Source organism: Sceloporus occidentalis, unplaced genomic scaffold (genome assembly GCF_023333645.1).
Source record: "Sceloporus occidentalis isolate IW3139 unplaced genomic scaffold, rSceOcc1.0.p SCAF_6, whole genome shotgun sequence".
NCBI classification, from domain to species: Eukaryota; Metazoa; Chordata; class Lepidosauria; order Squamata; family Phrynosomatidae; genus Sceloporus; species Sceloporus occidentalis.
The window spans coordinates 50,558,803-50,582,782 of record NW_028316986.1 but is presented as its reverse complement, the minus strand read 5'-3'; the positions used below and the strand labels follow the sequence as shown (position 1 = coordinate 50,582,782).

Sequence of the window (23,980 nt, the reverse complement as noted above, 5' to 3'; positions counted from 1 at the left end):
GGTTTGTAATATGTTCTGCTACTGCTGATTTTTCTGGCTGACCCAGTCTGCAGTGTCTCTTGTGTTCCATGATTTGTGTTTGAACACTGCATTTGGTGGTCCCTATGTAGACATGTCTGCAGCTGCACAGTATGTAGTAAACTCCTGTGGCCATGAGAGAGTCTCTCCTGTCCTTCGCTGAGTGCAGCATTTGCTGGATTTTCTTATCACCACTTTCCCTATTCTATCTGTGACTCCTTTGATGTATGCTAAAATACCTTCCATTTGGATGGTTGTTTGTCTCCACTTCTATGGGTTTTTCTAGGTCTGGCTGCCCTTCTGATGTCTGAGCTGGAGTAACCATTAGCCTGTAGAGCCCAGTCTAGGTGCTTCAATTCATCTTCCAGGAAGTGGGGTTCACAGGTCCTTTTGGCTCGGTCTACCAATGTTTTTGTGCTTCTTTTTTATCCTAGATTGGAGTTCTTGTGTAGGTATTGTGGTAGGGCCACTGCATGGAGAAAATTGTGAAATTCTAAAAGGTGACAGAGAAAAGGGAGAATTACTAAACGCCTGCTTTGCCTCAGTGTTCTCAGAAAAGAAAAAGGGTGCTCAGTCTGATAAAAATGGAGCAGAGGACACAATAAAAGAAATGCAGCACAGAATAAGTAAAGAGGAAGTACAGGAATGCCTGGTTAATCTAAACAAATGTAAGTCTCCAAGACGAGATGAACTACATCCAAGGGTATTAAAAGAATTGGCAAATGTAATCTCAGAACCATTGGCAATAATTTTTGAGAACTCCTGGAGAACAGTAGTAGTCCCAGCAGATTAGAGGAGGGCAAACATTGTCTCCATCTTCAAAAAGGGAAAAAAAGAGGACCCCAACAATTATCATCCAGTTAGTCAGACATCAATACGAGGAAAGATTCTAGAGCAGATAATTAAACAGAGAATCTGTGAACATTTCGAAAGCAATTCCATAATCACAAAAAGTCAACATGGTTTTCTGAGAAACAAGTCATGCCAGACTAATCTGATCTCTTTTTTTGATAAAATTACCAGCTTGGTAGACAAAGGGGATGCTGTAGATAGAGTATATCTGGATTTCAGTAAGGCCTTTGACAAAGTTCCCCATGATATTCTTGCAAACAAGCTTGTAAAATGTGGGCTAGACAAGGCAACTGTTAAGTGGATTTGTAATTGGCTGATCACCTAAACCCAAAGGGTGCTCAACAATGGCTCCTCTTCATCATGAAGAGAAGTGACTAGTGGGGTGCTGCAGGGTTTTGTCCTGGGCCAGTGCTATTCAACATCTTTATGAATGGCTTGGATGAAGGAATAGAAGGCATGCTTATCAAATTTGCACAGAACAATTAATATAAGCTACAGGAAAAGAGATTCCACTTTAACATTTGGAGGAACTTCCTGACAGTAAGAGCTGTTTGACAGTGGAACACACTCCCTTGGAGTGTGGTGAAGTCTCCTTCTTTGGAGGTCTTTAAACAGAGGCTGGATGGCCATCTGTCAGGGATGCTTTGATTGTGAGTTCCTACATGGCAGGGGATTGGACTCGAGGGCCCTTGTGATCTCTTCCAACTCAATGATTCTATGATTACTGATGCCACATCAGCAGGTGACAGGAAAGAAGAGACATTATATGATAGACATACCAAATCACTTAAAAACTTAGGTGAAATGGTGGTTACACAACAACAACCTGACAAAAGGACTCAAAATAACTCCAGATTATGTGTAAATCACAACAGATGCCAGTCTTTTAGGATGGGGAGCTCACTGTCATACTTATGTCAAACAAAGAATATGGCCACAAATGGACAAGAAACACAGTATAAATTACTTAGAATTAATGGCAGTGAGACTAGCTCTGATGGCTTTTATGATACAAGTGAAAGGACAACATGTTCAAATATGGACAGACAACATAACAGTAAAAGGATGCACAATGAAGCAGCGAGGATTGCTTTCAGCATTATTAGTGAAAGAATCAAAGAAATTATTTCATTGGACAGAGAAACATTTACAATCAATAACAGCTACATACATCAAGGGCATATGGAATACGAAAGCAGATTACCTAACCAAATACAGGATGCACTCAGAGAATCGATGTTGAATGACTCTGTTTTTCAACAAATACAGGAGACATGAGGTCTACTTCATATAGGCCTTTTTGCAACAGCGAAGAATACAATGTTACCCAGATTTATTTCAATAAATGGAAGCAGAAATGCAATAGCACACAACACTTTAACAACTCAGTGGCATTATGCCTTACCACCAGTACAAATAATGCAAAAAGTTCTAAAGATAATACAAAAGAGAAAAGCAACAGTAGCTTTGATCACACCGTATTGGCCTCAAGGGCCATGGTTTCAACTTCTGATCAACATGGCAGTGGGCCATCCAATGAGACTACCACAATGACTCAACCTTCTGAGTCAGGGCCCAATACAACATCCAAATACAAGCTGGCTCAGTTTGACAGCACAGAGAGTCAAAGGTCAAGGTTACTGTTAGCATGCAACTCAGCAGAGATAGTGGATACAATCTTGGCATTCCACAGAGAATCAACAAAAGCCATATATTCAAGAACATGGAAAACATTTGGAAAATGGTGTATGGATAAAACTCTAAATATAAATGACATAAAAATGATGCATATGTTACAGTTCTTGCAAGATGGCCTTAGGTCAAATGCACTAAAGAGACAAATATCTGCATTGTCAGTAGTGACAGATATGGAAGGGAATCCTCTATCAGGTCACCCACACATAAAACAGTTCCTAAGAGTAGCAACTATAAAATTGTATCCCACATGTCACAGGTTTCCAAACTGGGACCTAAACTTGGTACCAAACAGGTTGACCAAAACACCCTTCAAACCAACGCAAGAGGTAATATTGAGGATGTTGACGTATAAAGTAGCATTCTTAATTGCCATTACATCAGCTAGACATATATCAGAATTAGCAACATTATCAAAGAATAGCAATAGCAATAGCAAGTACATTTCTCTACTTAAGCACTCCCTAAGCATTTTACAAAGTGTAAGCTAATTTCTCCCAACAACCTGGGTACTCATTTTAGCAACCTCAGAAGGATGCAAGCCTGAGTCAAGCCTGAGCCCATTTGTTGGTACTAAACTCACAATCTTGTGGTTTGTGAGCAAGTGGCTGCAGTACAGGCATTTTACCACTCCGCCACCAGGGCTCCTTGAATGCAAACTTGTGTAAAATAGAACCAGACAGAATAGTTTTATCTATGGATGCAACTTTTCTGCCAAAACGCCCATGGAAAATGATGCCAGGAGTGATTACCATTTTTCTGCCCAAAACCAAAGCATCTGGAAGAACACAGATGGCATACTTTGGATGTGAGAAGAGCAGTTCAAATTTATTTGGAAAGAACAAAAGATATTTGGTGAACCGAAGCAGTGCTCATGTTATACAGTCCATGGACATTAGGTAACAGAGCTACAAAAACTGCAGTTGGCAGGTGGCTCCACACTTGCATTAATATAGGCTATGACTAGGAGAAAACACCAAGACCTCAGCTGATATGGCCTTATTCAACATGATCTATGGCAACCAGTATGGCATTTTCTGTTTCTACTTCAATACAAAATATTGGTGAGGCAGCAGGTTGGAAAGAACCTTCCACTTTTATTAGGCACTGTAAGTTAGACAAGTTTCATTCAGCATGTACAGAACATCAGGCTAGATAACAAAACTGATGATGCAGGGATAGTGCTCAGTGGCAATAACTGAAAAAGATTGCTGTGCTCCTGCATGACCGGTTGGCACATGAGGATAAACCCAATCATCGTGGATTAATCCTCTGGCCATCCCTAAAATAATCTTCACAGTAAATCCAAACTGTCATTTAAAACCTGCTGGATCAAATAAGATAGATTTGGCCAGTTCACCAATCTAAATGACATTATGATTTTGTACTCATTCCTACTTGAGTTTTTTTTTAACAGTGTGATGAACTGTCATTCATTGAGATTAGTGCAGTGTAATGGGTTGGACTGTGACTCTGGAGACCAGGGTTTGAATCCCTGCTCAGCCATAGAAACCCACTGGGTGATATTGGACAAGTCACACACTGTGAGCCTCAGAAGAAGGCAAAGGCAAAGGCAAACTCCATCTGAACAAATCTCGCCAAGGAAATCCCATGATAGGTTGCCCTTAAGGTCACCATGACGTGGAAACATCTTAAAGGCACACAACGACAGCAGTTATATTCACTAAAATATATTAGTTCATATTAAATCAATATATTCTTGTCCTATGAAATAACAAAATAGGAAAATCAATTTCTTTTATTTTTTATCATTATTATAGGTCTTTCTAAACTGATGGAGGCAAGTGAGTCTGTTGCTAAACTCTCTCAGGAATTGGCAGTGAAAGAGAAGGAACTGGCTTTGGCTTCTGTAAAAGCAGACAAAGTGAGTACCAACTGCATTAAGATGTTGTTTGGACTGAACTTAAAATAAACTGACGTTATTCAGACTTCTAGACTAATATGATTGGAATGCATATATTCTGCCATTTTTGCACTTCTAATTTTACAATATAGTTTCTAAAAGGATGTTAATTATGCAGGGAGAGTTGGTTGATTATTATGAATTGGGCTCAAGCTCCATTTGTGTTTTCCTTTCCACTCTAATTTTTAGATTCTACATTAAAATCAATATAACCCTACATAGTTTTATTTTATTATAATAGGTGCTGGCAGAAGTGACAGTAAGTGCCGAGGCATCAGCTAAAGTGAAAAATGAAGTTCAAGGTGTCAAAGACAAAGCACAAAAGATTGTAGATGAAATTGATTCAGAAAAAGTGGTAGCAGAGGAAAAGCTTGAGGCAGCTAGACCAGCATTAGAAGAAGCTGAAGCTGCTTTGAATGTGAGTGATATATATTTTTTAAAAAATTGTAATAATTCATGCAAATCACAGGTCATTGAAGAAAACAATACAACAAGGATATGAATTGTGTAATATACACAATGTACTATAGTACTGCCTATCTGGCTTTATTATAAATACCACATGTAAATTTCTCATTAATATGTCAGTAAATTTCCAAGCATTAAACTATATGTGAATTAATGAAACAAGAAAACAACGAGGTTTCAACTGGGGCATGGAAAAGTCAGAGAAACTAAGACAGGAAATCTGTCAAAGATTTGTGCTATCTGTTGTTATGTAGGTTTTCCCTATTTTGATTTGTTTCTTTCAGGAAGTGTTGCTTGATGCCAAAGTCTCTGTGTAACATCAATCAGATATAATCTGAGTTTCATTAAGATTACTTGATTTTAGCAAGCTTGGAAATGTAGTTTAGATTTACTTTGGTAAGACTATGGCGGGATACAGACGGGCAGGGGAATACGGAGCCTCCAGACCGCCCACCCCGGGGGCGTGGCTCAGGAGATGGGGCTTCCACATGGGGGGCAGTGAAGACGCCTCACCTGGGGCCGTTTCAGACCCGGAGTTTCCAAACCGCTGCCTCGGAGGACGCTGCAAAGAGAGAGGCAGCTTCCTCACAGGCGGCCAAAAACGGGGCTTTTTTTTCCTTTGCCGGCTGGCGGATGCGCAGCTGCGCAGCTGTAGCACTAAGCAGCGGCGGCAGAAAGCCTATGGGCACATTTAAAGTGCCCAAGCCACTTTAAAACTTTTCCCCCCGCTCTGCCCAAGAACAATGGTGGTCTCCTGCCAGCTGGTGATCAGCTGGTGTTGGCATCCTTGTCCGCTTGCACTTTGCCAGTGTCACCAGCATCATAGATGCCTCCTCTCCTTTGGTCCCCGTGCTCCTGCTGAATCTGCAATGCGCAGCCACAGCTGTTGCCACTGCCACCGCTGTCCCCCTGCCATCCCCCATCACCTCCCTTGTACATATGTAAATATTTAAAGTTTTAGGGTTTTTTTATTGTTAGGTGAAAATGGCACAGGAATGTGTGTAGGGGTTCACTTTAAAGTCCAAACTTTCCAAGCAGCGCATGCGTACATGTTGCTCTAGGGTTAGGGTTAGGGTTAGGGTTAGGGTTAGGGTTAGGGTTACGAGTCTTAAAATGCGCTGCAGCTGTGCTGCAGCTTCCACACCTGCATGGCAGCTGACGCTGCAATTAAAGCCTGACTGCAAACTGCGCATGTTCCAGGACCCCGACTCATTATGCGACGCAGCAGACACGGAGCTTTTAAATGGGCAACTTAAATTAGCGGCATAGCAATTCTGACGTACTGGTGCAGCAGCCTACAGACGGAGCTGCGCAGCTGCGCATCAAACGGAAAAGAAGCGGAGAAAAGCAGCACCTTTTTAATGCCGCTTCTTCCCGCTTGGGGCGTGCGGGGGGCGTGTTCATGGCGGCATTCAGGTAAGGGCCGTCTGAAGGCTCTACCTTCATGACGTCATGAATACACCCCTTTTTGCCCGTCTGTATCCCGCCTAAGTTTCTCTCACTGAAATTTCTGCTGTCCTCACTGGAAATTCATCGTTTCATTATTCCACATACAACATTGTTTAGAGAGATATGATTGAATGAAATATTATGTAATTTCCCAGTATTTTTCTAAAATTTTACTCAGGAAGCAAAATTATTTTTTCTTTTGCAGACTATCAAACCAGCAGATATTGCAACAGTTAGAAAACTTGCCAAACCCCCTCACCTGATTATGAGGATAATGGACTGTTGTCTCTTACTGTTCCAAAAGAAAATAGACCCAGTCACCATGGATCCAGAGAGGCCTTGTGTGAAACCATCCTGGGGCGAGTCCTTGAAAGTAAATAATAATTCCAAGTGACCTTGACATTTAAAAATAACAAAAAACACTGCAATGGCTTGGATCCAACCGCTCCTTCCATAAATGAATCCTCAGTTTTCACCAGTTTCCCTCTTCAGATTCAAGCCTTGCACTGCCTCAAATAATGCCCCATCTTGTCTGTTGATCTCATAGGTGGCTTTTAAGTGGAGGAAGGTGCAGCAGGAAGGTGCAAGCAGAAAAGTCCTGTTCCATGAGCTGTATTGCATTTGCTGTCATTAAGATCCAAAGCTATAGCCAAGAGCCAGGATTGTGAGACACATTGTAAAGTTGTGCACAGGCTACAACATGTCTCTTCCTCATCTCTACCCCACTTTTAAACTGTTATGGTCTCTCCTGACATGGCCACATGCAGGCTACTGGAGAGTGGAAGGTAGGGGAGAAGTGTCCAGCTATGGTCCTCTAGCTGGATGCACAGTGGTAAGCATCATCTGAGTGTCTTCAGATGTGCACCAGCTATATCAGCCAACAATACTCTAGAATGGCTCTCCTTGCAGGATGTGGAGAGAGACAATTCAGCACTTCTTATGCTCTGCCACCCAAAGTAGGTTTCTTGTGTTGGAGGCAAAAAGGTATCAACATTTGTAAAGTGATTAGTGAGGGAGGGGAGTGTAGATAATACTGCCCTTTTGTTTCATGCCTCTTTATCTTTCTTTACTCTATGTGCTCAAGCCTTTTACTTCCATCTTACTTGCAGACCTCACTTCCTCCATTCTCTCAAGAATTTAGTTAGTCTCTTTGTTTTCCTTTGTTCTGGAAAGAGTATCCATGAGAATCCAAACCCAACAGTGGATGTTAATTTACACTCACGCATAAGAGCCATCTTTTAGGGGCCCTTCTAACCAACCTTAGGTCAGCTTCTTTTGTATTCTCCTAAGATGGATTTTCTTTTTCTTTTTAAGATGGATTTTCTGTAAGCTTTTTTTTCTACCACAAGCTCATACTGCAGTAGCCCCATACTGCTTAATATAGATTCCAAGTATTCCTACATTTCACCCTGTCTAATTGGCAGTATTACCAGATTTCCACACTGAGCTGGAATGCCACCCCGGGAGATTCCACATAAACATCAAGAAGAACCTCTTTACTGTAAGAACTGTTTAACAGTGAAATAGACTGCCATGGAGAGTGATGGACTCTCCTTTGGAGATCCTTAAATGGGTTGAATGGGCATCTTTCAGAAGTGCTTTAATTGTGTATTTGTGCATGGCAAGGGGTTGGACTTGATGGCCCTTGAGGTGTCATCCAATTCTATGCTTCTAAGATCCCTGGAGGATGTCATTGCTGTTCAGCTGCCCACAGGAGCTTGGCTGGATATGTCTCTCCTTCCTGCTCCCAATTCTCCACCAACCAACAAATGGTCATGTTGGAGTGGCAAGCAGCAGCTTGAAAGGTAGGTGCGGGAAGCTACGTCATTGTGCAGTAGGTAGAGAGTTCTTCCACAATGATCAACAAAGTGAGTTATGCAGGCATAAGTTGGATTTATACTTCATGTGTTATTAACAGGATGCTGGCCTATTTTTTTTTATGTAGTAATTCTTGTACAAATTAAGATCACAACACAAATGCAAACATGATTTGAAAGTAAAGGTCTGGATATGACCCATACCTGAGAGGGTAAAATTGTGAGAAAACCACATCTATGAAAAATAAATGCTAATAAGATTCCTATCCCCCATCTCCTTGCTTCTCTCTTCCCCTTGAGAAAATCCTTTAAGCATTTATTAACTCCAAACATCACTTATCTCTTGGTACTGCGCTTTGCTGTTCACCAGAACACCATGTGGTACACTTCTAATAAATGAACCCAGATTGTTGGAGCAGGTCACCAGTTATGATGTTTAGAAAAAGTCCTATACCTTTGGTCAATTCATTAGAATATCTTACCAGCAGATAACAGTAAGCAGCTGCATAGCTACAGCTGTTAATTAAAGATGTTTCAATTTTAAAAACAGCTGAGGTTTTTAAAAAGTTACAACTGTAAAAAGATGCTTGTCTTCAGAAAATTAATACAGTTGGAAATGGGATAGAAAAAATAGTGTCTAAGGATGGGTTTTGTTTTGTCTGTTTACTTCCAGCTTATGAGTGGGCCATTTCTGCAGAGTCTCCAGCAGTTTGCCAAAGATTCAATCAATGAAGAGACAGTAGAATTACTGCAGCCCTATTTTCAAATGGATGATTATACTTTTGAGAATGGTAAAAAAGTATGTGGCAATGTGGCAGGACTCCTTTCGTGGACACTGGCCATGGCAATATTTTATGGCATAAACAGAGAAGTATTGCCCCTGAAGGTAAATGACAATATTTGGTTCCAGTATGTTTGTAGATATTGTAAGGAGAAATAAATCTTGTTTATTTAAGCTTCATGTAATAGCTCCAGTGAAGGAAAATTCTGGATTGTAAGATCAATGAACATAGATAGCAATGGGTTTTTTTTAAAAAAAAATCTCAAACAAATTCTAGGCTATGTCCTCATGGATCTCTTGCTATATCATCTACTTGCAACTTCAGTTCATACTTGACAGAAAGAAAAGAATAAAATAGTTTTTAAAATATTGAGGCCAAATACTTCGGATGGTTTCCAGTCAAACAGCTGATTTCATCAAGCTAGTATTAGTTTCCCATCCCATCTACACACTTTCTTAAAAGCTAAGAAAAGGAAAAGATTATGTCTAGTTGTGGAAGACACAACAAAACTTATCACTACATTTTTCATTTTAGGCTAACTTGGCAAAACAGGAAGGACGTTTAAAAGTAGCAAATGCAGAATTAGCAAAAGCTCAAGAATTGCTAGATGAGAAGCAGGCAGAACTGGATAAAGTACAAGCAAAGTTTGATGCAGCAATGAAGGAAAAAATGGTAAAAAGAGAACATCTTGTAAACTATCCTTTTGGTTTTTTTTTTTTTTTTTTTTTTTTTTTACTAATTTCTTTTTTGTCTTTAAACTTTTCTTTTTTGGTAAAGCCCTTTGTTTTTTGGTAAAGTCTATGCAGATCTCTACAACAATTAAACACTTTTATACAAGTATAAAAGGACTGTGATAAGCTTGTGATGAGCATGTTCACTGGTGCCCTGGTGGTTAAGCTTATGGTTCAGTGACTTGGGAACAGCATGGCTTTTTTGCTTTAATGAAAATCAAACATACAGGAAAATAAAAAGCAAGTCATGAGGAATTGTTCACTTATTACTTTGTGTTGTTCACTTTTCTTTGGACAGCACTCTTTCTCCTCCTCCTCAAGGCTGGGAGATTTAGGGGTCAAGCAAATAGGCAGGAAAGAGTGACCCGAAGCTGCTTCTTCTGAGAGTGGACTGAGACCTCACTGACTGCACTGCCCACCCCCAAGGCAGCCTGCATGCGCACACCACGACCACACAGCATGGGGCCAAGCTGTACTGCTTGGTTTGTTTGTTTTTTACTTTTGCCCTCCCCCCATCCATGTGCGCCATCACAAGAACACACTGCCAGTGATTGCCTGCTGCCTAGATGCATCCTATTGGATAGCCTCCCCTTTTGACAATGCACATAGTCTCACCTGTGACCCTCTACTAGGCATCAGAGCAGAAATGTGCCCAGTAAAACACTGGCAATGCACTATCATGCCCTCTCCTTTCCTTCACCCCATGCCCCATCTTAGACTTCTGGTTTTGGCATGTTGTACTTATAGCCATTGTAGGTGTCACACTATCACTTTTTTCTATTGCCTCCATCCTGACCACCGGCTCCATCCCCCACTTCTTTTGGCCTATCTGTTGGAGGCCATAGAGGAATCAATCTGGCACTTTCGCAGATTTAAAATATGCCTTGCCACTTCTAAGTGTTTGGCAAGGCTTTGACATCCCCACCATTCAACTTCTTAATTTCTACACCTGCCAACATTTTCCCTAATGAGTCCATGCCCCTTGCTCATAATAAAGCAGCCTCCCCCTAAATTTTTACTGGCTTCATTTGTCAAGCCAAAAGCTGTGGTCACTAGAACCCCCTTTGACCCTGGCCTCACAGGTTCAGGCACAATCTCTGCTCCAACTGTATCTGGTTTTCAATGGATTATCTTGACACTGAACTGCCAAGGCACTTGGAATGGTGTCCATGGGAGATGTGGCAAAATAGAAACCAACAGCTTTTCAGCTTTGACCTTGAGAGTAGAACAAGGGTCTTGTGCATAACTTCACTATGTGTGACACAACTTCAGAAATGACCACCACCTCTCTCCAGCTTCAAGTTGCAGAGGAAGCCTGGAGCTTCTCTCATTATGATTACCAGAGGTGATGGAACACTTGCCATGACAGGAATGATTAAAGGACCACTGAAGACAAAGAAGTAATCTGTCATTTATTGGGATGGAAAGAATATTGAAAAAAAGTTTGAAAAAATGGGTTTCACAAGTGTGAGGAAAATCTGATGGGGGCAATCCTAAATGGTTGAAATTTTTCAATGTTTAAGAGCCACTGTGCATGGTAAATGCACATGGATTCCCACCAAAAAATGGAATTTTTCCTGTAGGGAAATAACATTTCTGTGCAGAAAACAAGTTTTCTATATGAAAGACAGTGTCTTCTGTGCAAAAAATAACAAAGGAACTTGAACTTGTTTTCTGCACAGAAAATGTCATAGAATCATATAGTTGGAAGAGACCGCAAGGGCCATCCAGTCTAACCCCCTTCCATGCAGGAAATCTCAATCAAAGCATCCCTGACAGATGGTCATCCAGCCTCTGTTTAAAGACCTCCAAACAAATTGCAACCTTTTACACAGAGTAAGTTCTGAACTGAAAAAAAAAAAGACTGTGAAAATTGCAGTTTTCAATTATTTTCTCACAGCAAGGACAAACATGGTAAAATTATTTATTCTTATTTGTGAGAATGAAATTTGTCAAGGTTACATCCCTTGTCATTTATAGCTGAAATCCTTGCCTTTCTTTCTAGGGCATGCCCTGTGTTTCTCTGACCTCTTCAGTTGACTGTGCGCCAGTTACAAAATGAACTTGTAGAGCCTTACTCTGTTAGCCATTTATGGGAATGCACAGAGGAATCAGCTCATAGTTTTATCTGTCCTTGTCACTGTGCTGGGCAGTTTGACAAGTGCAAACATAAGCACAGCATGAAGTGCAGTTTGGGCATGCTGCCTAAAATTGGTTTTTATTATAACCAATCAATAGGATGAATCTCATTGTGGGAGAAAGGTGGGGTATAAATCCTTGAAATAAATAAATACAAATGTATAAATTTTGTTAAAACTGTGGTAATTCACAAAATAATTGGTCCGCTTGTCATTTTCCATCTGAGGAAACAGACTTTAGTCTGTGAAAGCTCATGCTGCCTATTTCTTTCTTTCAGTTAGTCTCAAAAGTGCTACAAGATCACTCTACAACTGCTTGTCATGTTGCAGCTCTCCCACAGAAGTTATTTGCTTTTCATTCTTGATGTTCCTCTTGTTTAGTATTAAAATAGGACTGGTACATCACTTTAATTGTTTCATTCTATGCTGCCTTTCTCTCAGAAAGCATCTCAGAAATGAAACCATTTAAAACTTTACAATAAAAATTTAAAAGTCAGTTAAAATCAACTAGCGAAAAAAAACAGTATAAAATTACACAAACATACAAAAGTTAAAAACATAACTGGTTTATATCCAGCTTGGATTCTTTTTTCCATCTAACTGATTTTGCATTTGTTTGCTTGTTTGTTAAAAGTGAATTCAATCAAAAGTAGAGTAATGACTGCTGCCAAGTATAGTGATCTAAAAGGCATGGGCAAATTTAATACATCATGGAATCTGGTGCCCTATCAGTAAGGTTCCTAGGCTTATTGGGAAACTCTTGGGAAACAGTAGTAACTACATATGTTTTTCATGAAACTGTTGAGAATGCTGTCACCTTTTTTGTTTAATCCAGTCCTCATTTATGTCATAACTGATCGTTTGTGTATCTGATTTAAAGATTTAGGTTTATAGTTTGTTTTAAAGTAAACAACTACTGTGATGGTTATTTGGAAAGTGTAATGTAATATGTCACTTCCAAATTTTAGGACCTCTTGAATGATGCAGAAACATGTAGGAATAAGATGCAGGCAGCCTCTACACTTATAGATGGCTTGAGTGGAGAGAAAATTAGATGGACCCAGCAAAGTAAAGAATTTAAAGCGCAGACAAACAGGTATGATACTTTGGAAAGAAAGCAAATGAATTTGTTTTAGGATAGCAACAAAACATAAGGAAAGTATAAATAGTGATTATTCTTGAACCTATATAGCCCCCTGTGAAGCCAAGGGGAATTAGGGGCTGTACAGGCTGCCCCTTTTAGCACCAGATTGGGGCTGCGGTAACCATGCACCATCGCCCTGATCTCGCCATTCCTCAGCGCAAAAAAGAGCCACAAAAAGCTGCTCCTTTATGCGGCAAGGAAAGGGCAGCATAGCTGCTGGTGCTGCGGCTTTTGGGTGCTCCTTTAGCACTGCATCATTTAGACGCAGTGCCAGAAGAGCACCATCACACCACCTACCATGTGGTGCGGCACACAGTTTCATGCTGGCCTGGGGGGCAGAGTCAAGGCATGCCTTGTGTGGATGCCATGCCCCAACTCCACCCCCAGGCAAGCCTTCATGACCGGTCTGTACAGCCTCTTAATCCTCTTCTGGCATTGCATAACTGAGATGATAATGCAACAAAATTAAGGTGAAGAGTCTAATTTTTAAATTATCTTTGGTACAGTAAAATAGTTACGGTTATTTTCTTTTAAAGCATTAGTCCTTTCTATTGTGAAGAACTGGATTATGGTTGCCAGGTCCCTTATTATTACAGATGTTCCTTATTTGAGAGGCAGAAAGCTTGTCTGTTATAGAATGTCCTTTATTGTAAAGGATGTTTACTATTTGTGGGTTGAGAAGTTTTTTATTTCATATAGATGGAACAAAATGTCAGGGGGGAGGGGGAATCCTGTGTGTTTGTCTGTGGTCACTTCGTAAATATAGAAATGTGTGCATTATGTAATTTATGAATATGGAAAAATCTTAATTTTACAGAGAAACACATGGCTGGACAAACTGAAATCAACAGTTTTATTTGTTAGTTAGGTAGAACTCACATTTGTTGATAGCTATTTCCTGATTGTCAATCCTGCATGTCATGAATTTTGACTGTCTCTTATTGCTATTTTAAAATCCTGGCAAAACTACTGTAAACTGGATGTATGAACAAAATTAGAAGCTGAGAAATTGCCTCTATTACAGTGATCTTGATTCTTTTCTCAAAATAAACAAGTGCTGCTGATTTCAAAAGTTATAAAAGCCATGGTGATGCTCCAGTCAGTGTCATCAGTTTCTTCTAATCAGCCTATAAATGACTAAATGGTTATTACTAAGTGGAAGCCTTATTAACTTCAATGTTATGTATGTGCCTTTTGATATAACTATATATTTAGTTTTAGAATATGAAATAAAACAGATGTCAAACCCAACTTTGCCATCCTAATTTATATTTCTGTGTTTTTAGAACATGTCTCTGCTACCTCAATCTTATTTTTTAAAAACAAAACAAAACCTGGAAGTGTGTTAATTAATGATTCCTTATTTTTCTAGACTTGTGGGAGATGTCTTACTCTGCACAGGCTTCCTTTCATATTGTGGCCCTTTTAATCAGATATTCAGGAACCTTTTACTTAAAGACTTATGGGAGACAGAGATGAAAATACGAAAAATCCCTTTTACTGAAAACTTGAATCTCATTTCAATGTTGGTGGATCCACCTACGGTAAGTACTGTATTGTAGAGAACCAGTGTGGCATAGTGGTTTGGGTGTTGGACTGAGGCTCTGGAAGACCAGAATTCAAATTGCCATGAAAATCCACTGGTTGACCCCCAGATAGACTTACTTGAGGACTGTCATAAGCTGGAAATGACTTCAAGGCACACATCAACATGTACTATATTGTGTTAACTGTTTATAGCTCTAAGTTTTAGTTCTGTATATTGTTTAACTATGCACTCTGGATAATTACATTTATATATAATTAGTTAATTTAATGACTTGATTTACATGTTTAAATCATTTTAAAAAATAATTTTCATTAGTCATATATTAGGAGGTAGTAGAAAGACAGCCAATGTCAGGCAGGCAGACCTCTGTCCATGCCACTGAATAGTCCCCTTTCCTCCTCCTCCTCTATATGCCTTACAATCTCTTTTGGAAGATTCCTTAATTCTCTTTTGGACAGTTAGGTGTCGTGAGCTTCAGGGGAAAGGTACTGTTTTCTTAGTAAATTCCTTTCCACTGTTGGATGGATATTGTTGGAATGCATTGTAATAAGGCTCTTGTGCTGTTACAGTGATGCTAACAAGAGACAATGTTTGTTGTAAACAGGTGTATGGAGGAAAGCAATTCTGATAAACAAGAGCAGATGGTTGAAACCTGGAACCATTTGGAATTCAAAGTCAAACTAGATATTAAGGGAAATGTGTATTTCCTATGATTAACTAATTTTCCCTCCTCTAATGAAATTGCCTCAGTGAGCAATTTGCAGATTGCCTGAGCATGCAAACTTGAAAATTAGGTCCCTGGCCCCCTTGTAATTAAGGTAAATACAAGTTACATAGATAAGGAATGAAAAGAGCAAAAATATTTGTCAAGGTCTTTGACCAAAACCTAGAGACAAGCTTGTTGTGTTAATTGAACTACTAAAATATCATTAGAAAAGCAAGCTTTTGAGTTCTCCAGGGTGCTTGTTAGTTTGGGCAGTAGGTAGTAGTGAAGCGGAAATGCTTTCAGACTGGCCCTAGAGGACTTGGCCCCTTGCTTTTTTAATGATATATTATTAGTGCAATAATGATACTACCAACCCTGGTAGTATCATTATTGCACTAATAATATATCATTAAAAATGTTGTAGGTAAGAGAAATCATGTGCAATGATACACATGTATCTTCCACCGCTTAGGACCACCTCCACAGAAACCAACAAATACATTTCTAGTCTGATTGTCAGTAGTTATACAAGTTTCACAGTATTAAATAACATCCATTGGTTCTACACATCAGTCTCCAATGACAACTATGTGTTGTTGTTGTTTTGTAATTTGTGCAAATTGCAGATATTACAATTACCGCTGTTATAAGCTCTTATAAGTAAAGAAACACATTAGTATGTATTTTTGCAGTTATCTTTTTATTCATTTCTAATGATGAATTTTAAACTGGATACATGGTTTACCCGAAATCAAGGTATAGTTAATAACTGTTAAGAGAGGAAGGTGTGCTATATAGCATAGATATTAAGTCTGTTCATATTACTGTTTATTCCATTCTAAACATAGGGACTACTGACAGGGTGTCTGTATGCAGTATGATTGTATAGTTGTGAATGTAACCTCAAGGAGAAATGTTAGTGTAAACTGGAAGGACAAGGATTGACAGTGACAGTTTCATGACTGTGTATGATTTTCTATCTGCTATAATAATGGAAATGGATGTGGTTGTGACATTCATGTGATAAAACATCTCTGGCCTTATAATAGATAATTTCATCAAAGCTTTGCAATTTATTATTTGCTCTAAATTGAGTGTTGTATTATAAATACAAGTACATCAAAAGCATGGCTACATAAAAGAACACAAATTGCTGTGACTCATAAAGATTAGAAGATTTATTTGACATAAACAGAGATAATGAAGTAATGCCTTAAAAGCAACATTTTTAGTATCAATGGCCAACTTCCTTACTTGTGAAGGTTTTAGACAAAGCAAGGGAGGCATTAAGATTCAGCATAACATGCTAGTTAACCGCCCAGATTGGTTTGCCAGAGGGCGGTATACAAATAAATATTATTATTATTATTATTATTATTATTATTATTATTATATACATACTTACAAAGTGTTACTTTGGGTGGTTTTGGAAGCCATTATGGACAATTTCAGCATTTTATATATATACAAAGGGGAAAGTGTTTTGATAATGTATTACTTATGGGCGATGAGTAAATTATTGCTTTCTAAAAAAAAAATTCAAGCTCTGATAAATTTTTGTTTCATTATGGCTGGTTTTGTTCTTCCATGTTGCTGTATCTAATTGAACAATAATATGTTCAGTCATTCCAGTGGTGAGTTCAGTAAGTGGTAACTGTTTGACATCTTTTTACTTTAGTTACAAACGATCCTATCAGTCACACAATCTGCTCTTGAAATCCATCAAGTTTCAGAAGTACCTTCTTACTGAGCACAAAACCTTGTTGTTGAAACAACAACATTCTCCCTTACCTGGACATTATATGTTAAAGCTATCCTGACTTGCATGGGCAGATTAGGAGAACTATTTAAGAATCAGGAAAAGAAAGGAAAAGGAGAAGGGGGGGAGGCAACATGTGTGATTTTAATTGCTTAATATGTTACCATATTTCCCAGAATTTTATTTTTTAAAAGTAATTCATTCTGGTTAAGTTTTTTTTTTAAATCATACTCATTATAGTATTGGACAAAAAACATGTCATATTGCTTGCTGTATTCCCAATCACCTTTTGACTGAATTCCATTACTTAAAAAAAAAAAAAAGACTTTTAAAGCAATGGTATCACTAGGGCTGGTGTCAGCCAGTATGATAACTCATTGATCTCCTCCTATACCACACTATACAGAAGCCTTAGTAAGGATTTTGTACCATATGTTACTTGTAAGCTATAATTCCTGTATATCACTAAAGGTCATGTCAATAGTTGTGACATAAACAACTAGCAATATTAAAATTATACCTTTAAATTACAATATCATACACACAACCTAAATGTATTTACATGTACATATTTTCATATGGTTAAAGTAAAAATTTGATAAGATGTGATGCTTTTACAGAAAATTCTAAAAAACTTTTAAATATTTTTTTAAATTAAATATTAATTAAAAAAAAATCTGAGGCCTTTCCTTTTTCCTCTCACTGAGCATTGCCCCACTCACATGGTCTTTTCAGGGTTTTAAAGGGACAGAGGGGAAAGCCACAGACCATTTCTGCCAAAAGATAGAGGTTTGGGGAGCAGTGGTGTCACTCCCCCATTGGGGGGGGGGGGTCACCTGGTGCAGCCTGAACTCTCTACATCCCCTAATGATGCCCCTGCTTTATGACTTATAAGAGAATGGTATTAAGTGCACTTTAAAAGAAATTTAATAAAAATTTAATTTATAAAAAACCTTTAAAACATTCACTTTAAAAGAAATGTTTAATATAACTAAAAAACAATACTCATTTAACCAATAAATTATTTACTAATACAGTGCGTCCTTGCCTTACGCGGGGATCCGTTCTGGATCCCTCCGCGTAAGGCGAATTCCGCCTATGCTCAAGCCCCATTGTTTCCAATGGGGCTTGTGCACGGCGGCTGTGGCAGCGCGGCGGCATGCAGGGCACAACGGGCTCGCATGCCCATTCAATTGAATGGGACGTGCCACCTCTTCTGCCCCGCGCGCGCCCCGCGGCTTGAGCTCGTATGCTCAAGCTGCATATGGCACGCCCGCGTATGGCGCAGGCGCGCTGTATGCCAATAACTAATCAATAAACCAATCAACCAATAACGTCTCCAGTAGTTATCTATTTTTAGGCATTTTTTGAAGTGTAAATTTTGATTTATTTTAAGAAAAAAGGGAACTCATAAAGGTAAACATGTTACGTGTAATTCATATTTCTGGGCTGTTATAATTTTTGTAGCATGATAAGTGTGTCGGTATCTTTTGAGAGTATCTTTTGGGTTTTTTAAAGGAGAGAGTTCTCAGTCATGTGGTTTTCATGCGGCAAACACTAGAGATATAAAATATATATGAATTGAATGCATATGTGACATCTGTCCAAAAGAGAAAAATAAGAATGAATAATGCCAGTGTGTGGAACAATGGATGCAATAGTCAGATGACAGGGATTTTTTCCGGCTTAAGTTTGATGCCATTGGAGTGTATTAGAAAACCAGTCTTCTAGGGGTAAAGCAACTAGAACTAAAACAACCATTGAATTTTTTTCTCAATATTCAGATTAGTGAGTGGAATCTACAAGGGCTTCCAGGAGATGAACTGTCAGTGCAAAACGGCATCATTGTCACTAAAGCCACAAGATATCCACTATTAATAGACCCACAGACTCAAGGGAAAACATGGATTAAACAGAAGGAAAAGGACAATGACTTACAAGTAAGTCTTGCAAGTGTGGTATGCTTCCTTCTTCTTGAAAATATCTATTTGTCCCCTTGAAATGTAATTAAAAATAAAATTCATCTATTGTAAAACAGTTTTGGAAAGGCACACATTCTTTCTTGATGGACATTGGTTCCTTTTGATCTCCGATGCTAATATTATTTTAAGATACCCAGTTATATTTTAGAGATGTTCTCTGTTGTTCAGGTTCTAGAGCCAAAGCAATCACAGAACCTTTTAGAGAATTGTTATCTTTTTTGAAGAAAACACAGAACTTACAAATTACAAAACTAAAGCTTCAGGAAAACAGGAATATAAAAATCTGCTTGGATTCTGCCTTCAAATTGTATCAGCCATGGATTCACAGGTAGAAGTTACTGTGCCTTGGTTTCCAGCCTTCAGATTGGGAATTATATTGGGCCTGCCTCAGAGAGCTGCCCTTATGCTTAAACATGAAAAGATCTGTAAAATATTTTGCACTGGCGATGTAAAGAATATTCAGAAAAAGTGATCATTCTTGGCAAGAAACATTGTTCTTCTGATTGTTTTTCCCTGGAAAATACATGTTTGAGCAAATAGCATTATCGAGTACATTTCTGTACCCCTTATCAGTGAACTAGCACTCCCTAAGTGGTTTACAATCTATAAACCAAACAAGCTGGGTACTAATTTTACTGACCTACAAAAGGATGGAAGGCTGTGAGGACCTTGGAGCCCTAAGCTAGGATCGGAATCACAACCCTGTGGCTGCAGTACTAGCATTTAACCACTATACCAACAGGCCCCTATTGTGCAAAATATGTTCTGGGCAAAAATATTGTTTTTTGCACAAAAAAGCAATTTTATTCAAGAAAAACCTTGAAAAATCATCACACAAAAAAGTTCTAAATGTGAAAAATTGATAGTGCGCACACTCATTCCCTTGTCCAGTGGGCATTAAAATTATAAAATAATTTTATAGAATGCTTGATATAAAGCAAGGATTTATATCCCTATCTTATGCACAAAAGAAACCAATATATGTCTGCTCAGAAGTAATTACCACTGAGTTTATTATTCATTGATATTTACTTCCATTTAAGTGTGTATATGATGGTAGGCTAAGAGTCCTCAAAGTAACAAGAATCACTGTATCTTTCTTTTAATAATGATTAATTATTTCTATTTATAAGGTGACAACTCTGAATCATAAATATTTCCGCAATCACCTAGAAGATTCGCTTTCTCTGGGAAGACCACTTTTAATTGAGGATATAAGTGAAGAGTTAGATCCTGCCCTTGATAATATATTAGAAAAGAACTTTATTAAATCAGGAACTTCTTTCAAGGTAGGTTACCTTATAAATGGCCTACAATTTTTTATTATTATTTCATGTATTGTTTAAAAATATTGCAGAGGGTTTCTCATCTCTGTTCTGACCAGGCAAGCTAAAACAAATTCTCTAGCCAAACAAGAGAATACATCTTTCACCATGTAGGCAGTTTCTTCTCTAATTCAGAAATGTAGACAGGTCAGAATACTCCTTGACATGTTTTGGCATTGTTGTTGTTTTTACAGTTGTTTTATTTGTGACTGTTTCAAGGAAGTATTGGTATTTCTTTCTTCCTGCCTTCATGTATTACACAGTTAACCTTTCCCTGTCTCTGCCCCCCCCCCCCCTTACAGTTCATTGACAAACCTGGGCTGCATCCGCACTGCAGTAGTAATCTAGTTTGACACTACTTTAACTGCCATGGCTCAGTGCTATGGAATGTTGGGAAGTGTGGTTTTGTGAGACATTTAGCCTTCACTGTCAGAGAACTCTGGTGGTGCAGTAAATTACAGTTCCCAGAATTCCGTAGCATTGAGCCATGGCAGTTAAAATGGTGTCAAACTGGATTATATCTGCAGTGCGGATGCAGCCCTGGAGTAAGAATAAGGGGCCATTCCTCTTTGTCTGTTTGGCAAGCATTTAAGGGCTCTTCCCAGTAATTGATTATAATGCTATGATTCCAATTTAACTGAGACACTTCTATCCTATGAAATTCTGGGGTTTGCAGTTTAAGGAGGGGTATTGATAATTCTCAGCCAAAGCCATCTATTGCCTCACCAAACTACAAATCCCAGTATTCCATGGGGTATAATCATGGCAGTTAGAGTAGAATCATAGTGGTATAATTGTGTAGTGTGAATAGAGCCTAAGTGTTTATATGCTCTGGCTGAGCAACAACTATAAAGTTAATGGGACAGTGTTCTAGGTCCAGTAAGAAGAGATACTGAATTTTCAGCATAAACAAGATGGGACTAATTATGTATTACTGAAAGATGTGAAAAACTAGACCCTTGTTTAAGGTTTTTAACTGAAGGCCTTCAATAAAATTAATGAATTCATAAAATAATTATTCTCAGGAAAGCTAAAGGGAAGGGAGGGCAGGGTCATGGCCACAATCCTTTTTCCTCTGACCTTTTATCTGCTCAAAATGTCCTCTCCAGTTACTTATCTCCCAACTCAGGGTTCCAGATGAGTCCATATTTTCTTAAAAGCTTGTTCAAAAAGTCTTATGTTAGATTAGGGTTTCTTTTTTTCCTTGAGGAAAGGAAATCCTTTTGGAGGAAAGGACATCTACACACTAGGGATATAACTCTTTTATGCTGCCAGATAGAATCCATCACCAAGCTGAATGATAAAGCATTAATCCCATGGAAGAAGGAAGAGATGAAATGTTGCAGATGTACAGCAGAATCATCATCATCATTTTGCTTGAGCTTGGACTGCAGCCATTACAGGCATTTAATAAACACACGGCAGAAACACAGAAATGTACTACACTAAAGCTGGATTTATACTCTAGAACTGAGAGTGACACCGTGAAAAATGGCTTCAGTAGGTCATGATGCAAAATCTGAGATATACCATAAATAAGCAATATTTATAGCAAACTTTCCTTTAATTTTCACAATAGTCATAGTGGTCTCTGATGAAAAAGTATGGAAGAGGGAACCCAAAGGAGTGCAAGCCTCTCACAAGTGCTTTAATCAGAGACAAAGAAGAATGGCAGAACCCAGATTTGACAAATATGTAGAAACTTAAGAATAGCTTGTTGCACCTGGCTCAATTTAGAAAATTTAACAGTACATGAACAATTGTGATATTAAATACAAAGTATGCAGGCATTTCTCATTGACATTTTTCAATACTTCACTGTGTTCATTTCAATGTAGTAAAATGTGATTTGAATTGTTATTTAGGTGAAAGTTGGTGATAAAGAAGTAGATATCATGAGTACATTTAAACTTTATATTACTACAAAATTGCCCAATCCTGCCTTCACTCCAGAGATCAATGCTAAAACATCAGTAATTGACTTTACTGTTACAATGAAAGGGCTGGAAAACCAGTTATTGAAAAGAGTAATTCTTACAGAAAAACAGGTAAGCAAGCCAATAACAGTGACCTCTTGGATTAACAAAAACATGAATAATAATGCCAAATTGAAGCCTGAACATTGATTCTGAAATAGAGACAACTATAGTGGTTGTAGAATTATTTTTAGAAGGAAGGAAGTACTAAGGTTCTAACTGATGGTTCTTCATCAGGTATAATCCCATCAGGGAATCGAAAACAATTCTCTTGCTCTTTATTTATTTAATTTTATCCCACTTCTCCCCCAACATGGTACCACAATATGCTTACCACATAGAGTAAAAGAAAATACTAAAAAATAAAAAAGCAATTATATTTTATAAACTAATTTAAAACAGTTTAAAACATAATGAAGATTAAAATATAGCATACTGCTTCAAAGGTGGCATGAACTCTTGATTTCACAATGCCTAGTGAAATCAAGGTATAGCACTGCATTGAAGATTTTATTCTATAAAGAGAAAATGTAAGAGGAAACAAATGGTTACTGGGTTGGTGAAAGGATGAATCTACAGAAAGTGGGTTACTTTCATTTCCACCCAGAGAAGGTAAAGACATATGATTTAAACCTCATTGAACAGCTTATTGTTTGTTGTTGTCTGCCTTCAAGTTGTTTCCCACTTATGACGACCCTAAGGCAGCCCTATCATGAGGTTTTCTTGGTAAGACTTGTTCAGAGGAGGTTTGCCATTGCCTTCCCCTGAGGCTGGGTGCATGTGACTTGCCCGAGATCAAACAGTGGGTTTCATGGCTGAGCTGGAAATAGTCCAGCTAGATAAACCGAACTCTTCTCTGTTTCTCTCTCTTATCTGGTCTTTGCCGTTCCTTTCTTTGCAGAGCTCTTTTTATTTATTTCTTCACTGCATTTACTTCTTGATGTACTGTTATTTCATATCTCGCCTTCAACAATTTCAGTTGTTTTTCTATCATGTGTATTGCTGTCTGTTAAAAGAAAGGTCTTCTACCTGTTTCTTTCTCTTCTCTTTTTACACTCCCCTTTGCTGCATTCAAGGCCCCAGTGGTGCAAAAATCAGAAGTCCCAAGGAAAAAAAGAAAGAAGCCAGAATTTGGGAAGAGGCTACCCATTCAGTATCACACGAGACTGTTCTTGGACCCACTTTTCCCCATCAGAGCAATTTAGCAATCCCCAGGCACTCTCTTATCTTCCATCATTTGATCATGCCTATCTCAGCAAAGATCATGGCCCCTTGTGCAAGAAAAGCAGCAGCAGCTTTTCTTGAAGCCAACAATAATGCACAGACCACCTGAAACCCTTACACAATTTCTTCAGATAAATGTGAATCTTTTGGTGTGAAAAGGGATGGTGACATCTGGAATGTCAGACTACACAGCTGCTGCCTAATACAGTAAGTAAGCTCCATATCCATCAGCTTGTTTGAGGTTCAGGTAGACTATTTGACACTTCTGGAATCTGCTAACATGGTTCAGGGCCAGCATGTTCTCTTGTGCATGGACAACATCACTGTAAAGGCCCACATAAACAAACAAGACTGCACTCAATCATCAGTTCTCCACATGGACTTAACCTTCTTTGTTGGGTGGAAAAACACCTGTTCTCCTTTATGTTAGAGTATGTGAAC

The 23,980-nt window shown here is 38.5% G+C and overlaps 1 protein-coding gene across 3 annotated transcripts in view; it reads left to right on the top strand.

Moving 5' to 3' along the window:
- DNAH8 (dynein axonemal heavy chain 8) overlaps positions 1 to 23,980 on the top strand; it is a 203,483-nt gene that overhangs the window by 141,629 nt on the left and 37,874 nt on the right. For all 3 annotated transcript variants that reach the window (XM_089529590.1, XM_089529589.1, XM_089529591.1), the window contains exons 67-76: positions 4,347 to 4,450; positions 4,731 to 4,907; positions 6,612 to 6,779; positions 8,897 to 9,109; positions 9,540 to 9,677; positions 12,843 to 12,970; positions 14,391 to 14,562; positions 18,817 to 18,972; positions 20,148 to 20,303; positions 22,205 to 22,387. In XM_089529590.1, the coding sequence (XP_089385716.1) occupies positions 4,347 to 4,450; positions 4,731 to 4,907; positions 6,612 to 6,779; positions 8,897 to 9,109; positions 9,540 to 9,677; positions 12,843 to 12,970; positions 14,391 to 14,562; positions 18,817 to 18,972; positions 20,148 to 20,303; positions 22,205 to 22,387 (1,595 nt within the window). The remainder of the gene's footprint in view (positions 1 to 4,346; positions 4,451 to 4,730; positions 4,908 to 6,611; positions 6,780 to 8,896; positions 9,110 to 9,539; positions 9,678 to 12,842; positions 12,971 to 14,390; positions 14,563 to 18,816; positions 18,973 to 20,147; positions 20,304 to 22,204; positions 22,388 to 23,980) is intronic.